This window comes from Quercus robur, chromosome 6, assembly GCF_932294415.1.
Source record: "Quercus robur chromosome 6, dhQueRobu3.1, whole genome shotgun sequence".
Classification (NCBI taxonomy): domain Eukaryota; kingdom Viridiplantae; phylum Streptophyta; class Magnoliopsida; order Fagales; family Fagaceae; genus Quercus; species Quercus robur.
The window spans coordinates 8,914,586-8,928,941 of NC_065539.1; the positions used below are offsets into that span (position 1 = coordinate 8,914,586).

General features: G+C 33.5%; 1 protein-coding gene across 1 annotated transcript; it reads left to right on the forward strand.

Moving 5' to 3' along the window:
- Nucleotides 1-6,228: 6,228 nt before the first annotated feature.
- LOC126732620 (BEL1-like homeodomain protein 2) lies at nucleotides 6,229-14,117 on the forward strand. The gene is made up of 5 exons (XM_050435578.1): nucleotides 6,229-6,604; nucleotides 6,886-8,389; nucleotides 9,889-10,274; nucleotides 10,867-10,927; nucleotides 13,045-14,117. Exons 2-5 carry the CDS (start codon nucleotides 6,986-6,988, stop codon nucleotides 13,750-13,752), a joined length of 2,559 nt encoding a protein of 852 aa, XP_050291535.1. The 5' UTR covers nucleotides 6,229-6,604; nucleotides 6,886-6,985; the 3' UTR covers nucleotides 13,753-14,117.
- Nucleotides 14,118-14,356: the final 239 nt, after the last annotated feature.

Consider the following 14,356-nt stretch of genomic DNA (forward strand, 5'->3'; position numbering starts at 1 on the left):
AATTAATCAATTTCCATGATGACTGACTGATTTTGGAATATATAACTTATTAGGGTATGTTTGTTTTAGTTTAAAATATTAATTTATTTTCCCTACTAGTTGATGCACATCTTTTTACAACCTAATGCAGTAGAAATGTTAGTAATTAAGAGTGGGAAAGAAGAAGAAGAAATCGCAACACATTTTCTCAAATCTAGTTGATGCATATCTTTTTGAAACCTAATGCAATAGATATGTTTGTAATTAAGAGTGGGGAAGAAGAAGAAGAAGAACTGGCAACACATTTTCTCAAATGTGATGGTCGAATCACTCTTTGAAGTGTCAATTAACCAAATTAAAGCAGAAATCAATTATTAGCAAAACATTAACTTGTCACTTAACCATCAGCTTCCCTAAAAATATCAAGACTTTGCAAATTAAGATATATGATTGCAAAAGAGAATGCGGCAAAATTAGTTGCCACGTAGAGCAAAATTAGATCGAGGATGATAACCACGCATGCATTATTGTTGGCTTGACAAACTAGTTAATGTGATGCATATTGTCGATCTCAATTTAAAAAATGTGAGCAAAAAAGAAGAGTACATGTACGTGACAGTTCAGAGAGGAGAAAATCACTATACAGATCTATTATTAAATTGTAATAGGATTGATGTTGAGAATGAACAACTTGTGGTGATGTTTCTCAAACGCTCCCATATCGATCACTCATAGAGATTATCAGAAAACGATTCGTTCATGCATAATATGCATGTGGGATAATTCAGAGATAGTGCCATCATATGGAACAATCGTACGTATACATCATGCTGTTGGTCTCGTTTTAAGTAGATCAAGATTTTAATAAGAGAGCATGGTAGAGTCTGGTGGAGAATGTCAGTTGATGCTGGCTTTTTTCCATCGATCCGTAGAGCCAAATTTTTAGGTGCATGGTTGATGTTTGTGTTGTGTGTGCCGAAGAAGAAAAGGCAAGGAGTTGTTGCTTGAAATAAAATCCATGCCAAAACCAAAGCTAAACCTATCCTTTAACCTCCACAACCACCTGTATAAAAAAGGGTGGCTCTTATTTCTCCTAAACCTTTCTCATAGAACTTGAACGTGAACTTTATACTACAAATTAAGGAGAGAAAGAAACTGTACACGTATGGCAACCAATACATATTAAAGAATTATGACGTAATGCTACGTATACAAGATTTTCATAACAAATTTTAAATGTTAAGTTGTTACTGGTTATAATCACAGAAGTACGGACACTTAATTTAAGGTGTCGTAACTGTGTTATACTTGTGTCATATTTGTGTCGTATTTGTACTTTTTAGGTAATAATATGGGTTTATCACTAATATAGCCTTTCTTACCCACCAATAATAACTTGATACTTAAAATTTGTTGTGAAGTTATTGGAGATGTTGTATTATTATTAATGGCCAGAAGCATAAGCCATAAAGTAAAAATGAAGCATAAAGAGACACGTGCATAGCCGACTTTGGCACGTGAGGGAAGGATGGGGGATTATACATATGTAGGTTAATTAAGTGATAAAGTGGGGCTGTCAAGCGTGTGAGAAGAGGGTGGGATTCACGTGAGAAAGCCCAAAAAGGAAGACAGGTGGAGAGAAGGAGAGGGTTGGCTGTCAATTATCGATCCAGTTTGCAGTTGGAAAGAAAAGTGTTTTTATCTCCCTCTCAATTGAGTGTTGAGTAGCGATGTGGGGTTCTCAATATTGTAGCTAGTACGTTAGAGGACAATTCCCACTTTCTTCCCATTTCTTTTTATTTTATTTATATATATAAATTAATTCTTCTTGCATTTGAAGAAAACAAATTAGAGGGTATTGTAATATATAATTGAAGTTTGAAACCTAATTATTATGCGCTATACTATAAGTATGTTGATTAGACAATATAAGGTTTAATGTAAAACCAAGAAATTTAAAAAAAAAAAAAAAATGATTAAACCTGTTGAAAAGGATGCTACATATTCCTTTGGAAGTCAATGAATTTAAGTACATTCTAGGTTTATTGACTTCAATTTGCATACATCACGGGGTTAATTACCGGATATAAAAGGTGTTTATTATATATATTAATCAAATTAATTAATATTTTCTAGTATTATAAAATACTTTTCATACTTTTGTAAAGACAAAAATGAAGAATGGACTAGGATTTACTGTTTCATAGAAAGCCTATGTGTAAGTACTAATTAAGGCTGCTAGCATATATATCTCAAGAGAAGTACACAAATTAAATATCTATAATTAATAGTAAACCTATAATAAAACTCGATTTTGTGTGCTCATTTGGTGTATTATCGATATAACAATGTAGCTCTAAATTGAAAGAAAAGGATGTGGCACCTCATTGCATCTTTAATGTAATTCTTAGTTTCCGCATTTTTACCCTCTGCCTAAACCCCTTTTTTTTTTTTTTGAGGAGAGAAACTGCACAAACAAGCTAAACAACAACAATGATGATAGCTCCAAACTACTTCAGTTAGATACTATTTCTTGCTTTCAACAATTAAAATGTCCATATCTGTGGGTACGCAATACAATATTGGAAAGAAAAGGGATGCATTGTATCTAATACCACTACTTTGAGAGTGTATTAGATTAACTAATATATAATCCGTGCATATGCACCATACAATTAAAAAAAACACAATTACACATATGGATTCAAATTATATCTTATTTAAGTCATAGATATATACATGATTTTTACTCTTTCTTTCTTTTTTCTTCTTTATTTTTTATTTTATTTTATTTTTTGGATATACACATGAGTTTACTTTTTTTTTTATTGACTTTTTTTATGGTTTATTTATATTTTTTTTTGAGGAACTGGTTTATTTATATTAGATTCTTCATCTTTTGCACAATATTAACTCACCTAGAAATTAAAAAAATATATAGATAGGACACGTGGCGCAAAATTAAACTACAATTAAAATCCAATTTGAAATCTAATTGAATTTTCTCTCAGCTTTACTTATTAATATAGACTAGCTTGTAACCTCATACATATGCATCGATATACTTAAAAATATACAATAAGATACATAATATAATTCCTAAATATATAATTTAAATACTATTAATAGTCATTTTTATATTTTGTTAACTCTGTAAAAAATTTTGTAAGAATATTATTAGGTATAAAATATAAATTGTCTATTTTTTTTAATTATTGTGAAACACTTTTTTTTTAACGATTCATTTATTCAAGACTCTTTGGTTTTTGTACTTAATAACTCACTTGAATGAATATTTATGATGTGATCCCACATTTGATTCTAAAATTAAGAAATAAAACTCTTTAAAAATAAATAATTTAAAACACATGACGCAAAATTGGAACTCTAATTTAGTTTGATTTGTTTACTTTTAATTTAGACTATTACTCTTTACCCACTTAAAATCCGCAAGTGTTAATCACACATCAAAAAAAGAAAGTCTAGAAAACACAATAAGTAACAACTTCATTTACATTTCAACTACGTTACATTTATGTGCCAAAAAGTAAATATAATTAGACATAAGTTGAATAATATTGCCGAACTTTTTTAAGCTACAGGATGACAAATTCAAATTTATTTCAAAACGCAGGTGGTGGTTAAATATTTTTTCCACTTTAATTAAGAAGATACTTAGGATATGTTTGGTACCTATTTTCCCCTTTTATTTTTTGTTTTCAAAAACAATTTTCTATTATTGAGACTAAAAAACTTGTTTGGCAATCCAAAATGGACAGAGAACAAAAACTGTTATCAAAACTCAATTTGTGAAAGAAACTACAAACATGCAAAATGCTGTTTTTAGTTTCTAGTTTTCAAAAGTTAATAAAAACATGTATTTAATTTAATAAATTTGTTTCATTTAATGAGTTAGCATTAGAGTTCAAATTCTAGTAAGTAACAACATATTTTAGTATTTTCTATTTTTTTTTCTTCAAAGAAATATTTTTTAATTTCAACTAACCAAACAAGTTTTTGATTTCAAATATATAAGAAAATTGTTTTTTTCTTTATATTTTCAAAAACAAGTTTTTGAAAATAGAAGATAAAAACTGTTTCCAAACATAATCTTATATCTTTGGTACAGTTCATTGGTTGGCACTCTACTCATTCCCCTTTGTACGTGTGCACGCATGTGTGTACGATAGGACTTTTTTAAGATTGGGTTCCAAGTTGAGTTTAGTGATTTATTCTCCACAATTATGCAGAATTTATTGATGATGAAGGAGGCATCAGAAACTGTGCTCCCACGTAAGGGAACCAAATATTGGATTATGCTTAAAGTTTGTCAATGACTGGGAAAAAAAAATTTTAAAAATCAAAACACAAAAACAGAAAATACCTACACAATTAAGGATTTGAAAGCACATTCGCTAGAAGCTTTGTGGTTCAGCAGTTTTGGTTGATTCTCCTCGAGATGAGAATTGGTTTCAAGTCTACTTTCCTCTCTTTTTGTAATTAAAAAATGGTTGCTAATATCTGTTAAAGTACACTTATTAAAGAGGAATCTAGAAAATTTGAAGTTGTAAATATTAATAATAAAAAATATTCTTGAAATTGAAAATTACCCGACTCCTTAAAAAAGACCCTATTGATTGCAGTAGCTGAAATTATATTAATCAACGTGGACCAATAAAATAAAATAAAAGGCATATTGAGCATTTTGCATTTTAGGATTTGGTTAGAGCAATATCGGCGCAATTATACAAACCTCTTGAATGGCAACTTCAACCAAACAGTAGTCACACGTGGCAAGACAGTGAGCTCGCCAACTTCTTTTTCTAATAAAAGATATTTATACGTCTACGTTATTGGCACCAACATGGAAACCTAAAATTCACGTATAAATTAGAATAATAAATGTATTTAAAAAAAAAAATCAATTACCCTAAAAGGTTTTTCTTTGAAACGAAAGGCATACATTCATCTGCAACTATGGCAAATTGATATATAGAAAAAAGGAATCCAAAGAACAAACGATTGAGCACAAAAGTAGGTCACTATGGTATACTCACTATAATTCAATCATCTTTTCAATGCTACTCGTAAATACATGAATTAAATGAAACAATACATCAATAAAGCTAAAAATGATAAAGCACCAAAAAAAAAAAAAAAAAAACCTTTAAAAATCAAAGGCTATTTAGCTAGCAAAAAAGATAATGAAGCATGTCTATCTTGACAATGCCAAACCGCAAAGCGGTTATCTATGGCTTTCAAGCCATATCTCTCTCAAGTTGTTTTAGTACTACAACTCTTTTTCTTTTTTTTTTCTTTTTTTTTTTTTTTGTCGCAACTCTGATATGATATGTTGTAAGTAACTGTCTATAACTTATATATAGACCCATCACTTTTTCTTTACGATTTATCATCTGTTACTTTAGAATTGTGGTAAAGTTATGGCAAAAAAGATTTTGCGGGATTTTTATCATATCTTTCACACAAACCTAACTTGTCTTGAGCCAACCTATTGCACGTGCGAGCCATCCTTTATGTGTGATTCCTTCAAATGTAATCAATAAAATCTCTCCTAGCTTGCTACTATGCTTACCTATCTTTGCCTGTATTACTATGTTGGGTTAGTGAATAGTGATGCATAATACTAGTTACTTAAAATGGCCAAAATGGTCCTAGCCAACTAACATTTTCACGAATATGTACCAATTATTAGCTAGGGCATCATGGTCATTCGAACAAATCAAAGGATGGTGGTAGTTTGGATCATTGAGATGACTTTGTACTGACCTTATCTTTATTTTATTCCGTAGTTTGCGTTTGTTTCCAAAGGACGTATGGGATAATTGACAATAATAGCCGACATTGGTGATGGCATTTTAGTCATTTTGTGTGCAACTTAAACATGATTAAATTAATTACAATTTAAAAAAAAAAAAATTTTGGTTTATGTGTATGATAATTTAATTTGCTGAAAAGGCCAGTTTGGAGGCCCTCAACTTGTAAATTTGTAGGGACTCTTTATGCTATAATTATTTGAGTACTAGATAAGGCCATTTTTGTCAATTGGGACAAACATATATTAATAAAACAAAAAAAGAAAAAAAATTTGTGTTGTGTGTGTTTTCTTCTACATGCCTATAATATTAATAATTTTCTCATTTTTAAAGTTTAAAACTTTCTTTGACAAAATGAGCAAACGAATAAAATAAATAGAAGTTATAATTGGTGAGTAAAAAGGAGGTGAAGAAGAAGAAGAAAAGCGACTGCTTCTCTTTTCTCTCTCTCTCTCTCTCTCTCTATCTCTATCTCTCCATCTCTCTCTCTCTCTCTCTCTGGCTTGAGTTTTCCTTTAGAGACATATATCAGTCCCTCAAAGCTTCCATTTTTAATTTTTTTATATATAGTATGTAACTTCCATCTCTCTTTTTCCAGAAGGTGATTGCAGAAATATACTTACTGCTTAGAGCAATAAAAAGAAAGGGAGAGAAAGAGAAAGAAAGAGACGACAGTCGGAGGCGACAACACACAGTGAGAGAGAGAAGGAATTCGTGAAGCTTTCAATACCATAGAAGGGAAAACGATGTCTAAGAGCTTTACATCCTTTCACTCTCTGCAATTCTAAGAGGTACATGTAAAACACACACACACAGAGGCATAGTAACACACAAACACACACACACACTCTCTCTCTCTCTCTTGTGTATATATATACATGATGAACAAAGCTGAAAATGATTAAAGGAAATAAAAAAATCATAAAGCACCACACCAACAAAGACCCATCTTCCATCTCATTTTCTCTACTTCGTTTCTACTTTTTTGTTCTTTCTTTTAATATAGTAATCATTTTTTTTAAAACCCTTTTGGTGGCTATTGAAGAATATTGATCCGTATTGAATTGAACAGCAAGTGAAGCTTGGAGTGTGTCTTGTCTGTCTGTCTGTGTTTGTGCGCCTGAAAAGCCAAAGCGAGAGATGATGATGATGAAGAAGAAGAATATTCTGATATGGGACTAGTAGCACCACCGCTTCCACCAGTTATTTCTCAGTATTCGAAGACCCACCACTCAATTCCAATCCCAGAGAAGTCCAATAATTCTACCAATTCTATGTCCCAAGAGTACCACCACCACCATCACCAACCAGGCATCTTCAGCTTCTCCAATGGGTTTGAAAGATCGGCCGTGGCACACCAAGACCAACAACAACAGCAACAACATCACATAGCCCAGCAGATCCGCAGGGACAAACTGAGAGTGCAAGGCTTCGAAGCCCCACCGCCACCACTAGTGGGGATAGACGACGAAGAATCAGGTGGCCTTCAGGTCTATGAGACTGCTGGGATGTTATCAGAGATGTTCAATTTCCCTCAACCAGGGGCTGCTACTACTGCTACGGCTTCTGCAGAATTGTTAGACCAACCCCTAACGCAAAATTATCATCGAATTCCGAGGCCACAACAGCCCGGTGTGGGTGTAGCAAACGAGTGGTACGGAAATAGACAAGGCATGGTTGTGGGGTTAGGACCCTTGGGAGATTCAAAGAATCAGACCAGTGTGAATAGCCGTGACAGTCTATCTCATCAATCTCAGCCCCAGCATCACCATCATCATGCTCAGATTTCTAGCATTAATGCGGACTCAGCCGCTGCCATGCAGCTTTTTTTAATGAATCCACAACCAAGATCTCCATCTCCTCCACCTCCATCACAAACAGCTTCAACTTCTTCTACTCTACACATGTTGCTTCCAAATCCTTCCTCTTCACTTCAAGGTTATGCTCCTGCTCCTCACTCAGCTGGTGCTGGAGGAGGGGGTTATGGTCAATTCTCTTGGGTTCCTGATCATGAACCAGGTGGGTCTACTGCTACCCAACTCAACAACCCTAGTGAAATTGGAGGGGTTGTGGAAAGCCAAGGCCTTTCATTGTCTTTATCATCTTCCTTGCAACATCTAGAAGCAGCTAAAGCTGAAGAATTGAGGATGGGTGATGCTGGTATGTTGTACTACAATCAAAGTGGTGGGGCATCATCGTCCACTCATCCATACTATAAGAATTTGGGTGGTGGTCATAGTCATAGTAACCAGTCATTGCATTTACAAGGAGTGGCTCAGAATCACCACCAGGTTCATGTTGGATTTGGGTCCTCTTTAGGTGTTGTGAATGTGTTGAGGAATTCAAAGTATGCCAAAGCCGCCCAAGAGTTGTTGGAAGAGTTTTGCAGTGTTGGAAGGGGTCAGTTCAAGAAGAACAAGTTTGGAAGGCAAAACAGTACCACTAACCCTAATTCCAATCCAGGTAATAGTGCTGCTGGTTCTTCATCAACACCAAAGGATCTCCCTCCATTGTCAGCAGCTGATAGAATTGAGCATCAGAGAAGGAAGGTCAAACTTCTAGCCATGCTTGATGAGGCATGTAATCTAACTCTCTCTCACCCTCTCTCTCCTCTCAAGAGTCTAGAGTCAATCGTTTAAATAATTATTTATTTAAAAAAAAAAAAAAGACCGGGACAAACACAAAGTTCCGGCAAGTTTTAAATAATTCCTTTCTTTCTTTTTTTTTCTTTTTTTGTTAAAAAAAAAATAAAAACATATATAGCAAAAAGCCGGCTGGTGAAATAGGGTTGATTCTATAGGATTAAGTTAGTGGGTGTGTGATTACACGTTATTTTTTTAAATTAAAAATTATATTTTATGTCACTGATTGGATTGTTGGGGGTGGTGGTGGTGTGCTTTGTATAAGGTATTTTGGTTTTTGGTTAGGTGGAAACGTAAAGAGACTACTATTATAGGAAATGCCTTCCAGTAAGATGAGACGTTCCTTGTGATTGGGAAGGTGGCCAATTCACAATAATCCACATTCATATCTATACCACATTATATGTGGGGATTACTTGCTATGAATGCCACTGCCTCTGAAAGATCCATATCCATCACAGTAAATATTATTTGCAGCAAAGCCATTGATATATTGTACCTGAGTTTGACCAAGTGGGAAGGAGGTCTTTTCATTTCTTATTTTTATTCTTTTTTCTTTTTTTTCCCCCTCTTGTATTCTGTTTATGCACACAAGCTTGAAATCGATTCTATTCAGGAAAGAAATATCCCATTAACCATCATTTCACCGTACCTTCAGGCTTTGATTCAAGCATATTTATATAATAATAATAATTAATTCATACTTTTTTTCTTTCTTTCTTTGGGCTTCCTTTTGGAGCATCTAGGAACCAAAAAGTTGTCTTATAGGCTATTTTGAGCCTTACAAAATTCTCAAATAGCAATTCCTTTCTATCTTTTCATTTTTTTACTCTGATTTCTCTTCTCTGCTCAATTCTGCTGATACGCCTGTCTCTTCTTCTTTTCTTTTTTGGTTCACTCTCTTTATTCCAAGTTGCTTTAATTTATTAAGTTAATATATCTCTTAAGGAAGCTACCTATTTCATATTTGTAGTCGTTGTTGCTACATTCCTCTATTTCAGATGAATATGATGCATCATATGAGATAGAGAAATTTGGAAGCAACAATGGTATGTGTGGAAATTACATTTTTCCTCTCTCTTAATTGGTTGGTGAGTTATATTAATGGTGAAATTATTAAAGAGGGTGCTGTTTCAGTATCGCAAGTGTTGGTTTGACTCATCTCTTTCTCTCTCATGTGGTTGGGCTCTTTGCATGAGACGGAAGAGTGGAAACAACACTTGTCCCTAATGAAGAAACATCGTTTGCCGTTAATAAACTTTTTATATAACGTTCAAGTAGGTGATCGTAACCTATGTAATTTAAAAAATTTATGACCAAAATAAAAGCACTACTTGATGTCGAATTATACCTAATACAACCTCAAAACGATAAGGACGTTTAGCTTTGTTATCATTAATCCATCTTAAAGATTACGTAATTTGTATGTGCAGGTGGATCGAAGATACAACCACTATTGTGAACAAATGCAAATGGTAGTGAACTCATTCGATCTGGTTATGGGTTTTGGTGCTGCTGTCCCTTACACTGCCCTTGCACAAAAGGCAATGTCTCGGCATTTCCGGTGTCTGAAGGATGCAATATCAGCACAATTGAAACACAGTTGTGAGCTACTAGGAGAGAAAGATGGTGCGGGGAGTTCAGGAATAACGAAGGGAGAGACACCAAGGCTGAAAATGCTAGAGCAAAGCCTAAGACAGCAAAGAGCTTTCCATCAAATGGGTATGATGGAGCAAGAAGCTTGGAGACCCCAACGAGGGTTGCCTGAACGTTCAGTCAACATCTTGAGAGCCTGGCTTTTTGAGCATTTTCTTCATCCGTACGTTCCCTTTACCTATCTCACCACTCTATAGCTACTAATGAAAATCAAGAAAGTTGAAACATCATTACAAAAGATAATAACCTCGTAGTGGATTACCTTTCTTTTGTATCTTTTTGGTGATTAAAACAATGACACTTTATTTTCAGTTAAATGGAAATACAGCAAAGCTTATAAACACAAACACAAATACAAAAGATGGAAAGAAAGAAAGACAAAACCTTTTTGACTAGTGTCTAGAGCACAGTCATGCAGAACGCAGTGTCCTTGAATATATGTCGTCCGAGTCAGAAAAAAGCTGAAAAAGTTAACTGCATTAATTAAACTATATACTGTTTCACTTTCCTTCTTCAGAGTCTTTGGTTTCTCTCCCCTACAAAACTAATGGTGTTAAGAGAGATCAGTACTTAGAGCAGTGGTCTAGTTGTGTTTTGCAGCAGTAGCCTATGCTACTGATCTTTCTTTCTATTCCTTAGATTCTCACGCCCATGCAAGGAAAGGTTCAATCCCATCTAGGGGTACAGAAAGCTCGGTGTTTCTTTACACAGTTTTTCGCTATGACTCTGATGTCATTTTCTGGTCACTTTCTCAGGTACCCAAGTGATGCAGATAAACATCTGCTGGCACGTCAGACTGGTTTATCGAGAAATCAGGTTGGTCCTCTCTCTCATACTTCTCTCTTTTCTCTACAATAAAAAGAGTAAATATCACGGTACGTACACACAACAAAGATTAATTAAAAATCTTTACTTGGGTGTGTGGCTAAAGAAGCGTCCCCTACTGAAACAGAGAAGAGATAGGAAATCTATGAAAGGGGAGGGACCAGCAGTGAGTCCAGATGGACTTTGCATGGATTTGTGTTTCATTTGATTATTTCTCTGGATTCTTCTCTTTCTGTTAGTGAAAGACAATCATTTTCTTCCTTACTTCTATTTTTCTTTACTTTGGATCCCTTCCCACCATGACATAAAAATCTAATTATATTAAAAATAATAATAAGGTGCAGATCAAAGTACATTATAGACGAGACGTGAGAGTTTGCAGCTTTGTTTCTCTGTCTCTCTCTCTCGGTCTTTCCCTTTCTCATACATAGTCACAAATCCAATGACATTATCCAACCACATGATACTGTCATACAGCCATAAAGACAGTAAATAAATTTGGGTACTTGACAAATAGCGAACTTCTTGTGTAATGACTGTCATACTCATATCATTATCTTTCGAGTAAGCTTAGGGTATTAATTTTTTTATTTTATTTTTTCATAAAACAATATCATTTTCACATCATTATTTTATCATGTATCAATTATAATATGTCTCATTAATAGTTGTGCAAAATTGTGTGGCTATATTTATTTTATATCATCATTAAATAGATTGTGCTAATCAGTGTTAACTTTTTCAATCCAATAGGAGTTGAATTGCTTGTTAAAATGTCCAAACACATCATACATGGGAATTTTTTCTTCATTAAGAATTTCAAACCTTGTGAGTTATAAATTGTGGAAAGTTTAGACTAAAAAGAATTAAAATTCCTCATAGTTTATTAAAAATAATCCTTGATAGTTTACATTTATACCATTTTGATATAATAAATTGAATTTAAATTGAAATCATATTATAGAAACAATATGTTTTAAAATATAATTATAATTGTTCATAAGTGAAAAAAATACCCTTAAACATTAATAAACATCTTATTTGAATGAAAAATATATGTTTTTTTGTTCTAAAACTAACTCTATATAGTTTGTTCTAAGAAGAAAAAGAAAAAAAAGGTGAAATTTTTTGAATTTAAGCATGACATTAATAATTCTTACATATATAAAATATGCTAAAATTGATATTTCTTACCTAAAAGATGAAATTTAGAATTCTTGCATATCATAGGAATTGATATATTTATAAGCATTGTAATTCTTAAAAATTTTATCAAATGAATAACTAAATTATCTCTAATTCTCAATAATTTACAATCGATATCTTAAATTCCACTGTAATGAACACACAAGAGAGATATAAATGTTCCTAGATCTTCAATATCAAGACTCTAGCAAAAGTAAGTGATGAGGGCACAAAATGGAGTGACCTTCATAATAAGCAATGTTGACTGTCTTTTTTTTTTTTTTACCAAGGTTAGGCTTGTCATTTCATGGCCTTTAATCATTGAGCCACAGATTCTTTTTTTTTTTTTTTTTTTTTTTTGCTAAATCTTAGTAACAGATTTGGATAATTTTTTTGTTTGTTTTGAGAATCAATAATTTGAATACTTAGGGCTTACAATATAATATTACTTGTATAGCCTTTGCAAGCAAGTCAATTACATAAATTAATTAACAATTAATCAAGTAATAATGGGTTGCGTAAACACTTGTACATTTGTTATACTCAACACGCAATCATATTTCTTCTTACTTACAAAGAATAATCACTTATTAAAAAAAGGAAATACTTAAGCTCTTTTTTTATTTTCAAATTCAAACATTTCTTCGTTTGTGTGTGCGTATAACCTAATCCAATTTATGCTGGGAATATACTCTTTTAAATTATTATTATTTTTTAATGGAAGAATGAATGATATATGGTCAGTCTCAATATGGGTGATGATTACTTATTACACATTGCTTTGGAATACTAATTGCTGACTGATCTAAAAGGATATGGTATTGAAATGAAAGTCAGAATATTAAATTGCTGAATTACATAAATTTAATGCCTTTATTACTATGCTAACATTGAGGATTATAAATGTGTGTTTGTGTCAATAGGTTTCAAACTGGTTCATTAATGCTCGGGTCCGGTTGTGGAAACCCATGGTGGAAGAGATGTACCAACAAGAAACGAAAGAAGAGGATTCACCAGAAGAGAGAGAAAAAGATAGCAGCAGTGGCCTTATTGCACAAACTCCAACGCCCACAACGACAGGTACCACAACAGCATCAACGACAACAACACCAACAACAACAACAACAACAACAATATTAACAACTACTACGCCAACAGGCAAAAGATCCGATATCAATGCGTGTGAAAGCGACCCTTCACTCATCGCAATGAATAGACAATGCTTCTCGGAAAACCAAGCAAAGCAGCAGCAACCCAATACCACAACAATGGCCAACAACACCAACACCAACACCACCATTGCAACCACAATGTCCGACGTGGCAGCGCCAGTTTCACAGTGTTTCTCGACGACCCATGATTCGGACATGCAGCACAATAATACTGTTTCTTCTTCTACTACTACTCACAGTCACAGAGCAGCAATGGCTGCCGCCGAGGACACGTGTCGCCGTGGCAGTGTGGTTGCAGCTGAGTTTGGGACCATCTCTGGTAATGCTGACATTGGCTCCACCCTCATTAGGTTTGGGACCACAGCTGGTGATGTGTCACTAACTCTAGGGCTACGCCATGCCGGGAACATGCCCGAGAAAAGTTCTTCTTTCTCAGTTAGAGACTTTGGGGGTTGTTAAAATTTGCTTCTATACTATAGTAGCTTAATTAAAGCAACAAAGATTATCTTCTTCTTCTTCTTCTTCTTTTTTTTTTTTTTTTGAAACTTTGTAGCATTAAGCTTAGATAGTTTGTATGGGGGGAGGGGCTATTATAATTGTATAGTAGATTGTTCATGCATATTTTGCTTTTGTGTACTTAAGGTTTTTATACCTTAATAGGAGCATTTACTAGAACAACATAATACCATATTTTAATGAGAGAGATGGGGAAGAGAGATTTATAAGCATTAGGTTTTTAAATGGGAGGTAATATTATAGGATGATATTATCTTATTTTCTGATATTTTGAATAATGACAAAAACCCTACAGATGGGCTTATTTATATCCTTGTGATTTGTGACCATGATTCGGTATATTTAAAGCTGATAAATTTCATGTCTGATAATTGTTATCAAAATCACATGCTGAAAACAGTAGACAGATGGTTGCATTGGAATTTAAGTCATGTCTATCTATTTTGTCTCTTTTGTTGTTTTGGCCATGAGGTATTTGTTTTTCATAGTTTCAAATTATATAGTGATGATCTATATAGCTTCCTTTTCATAATGGCTATCCAAAACT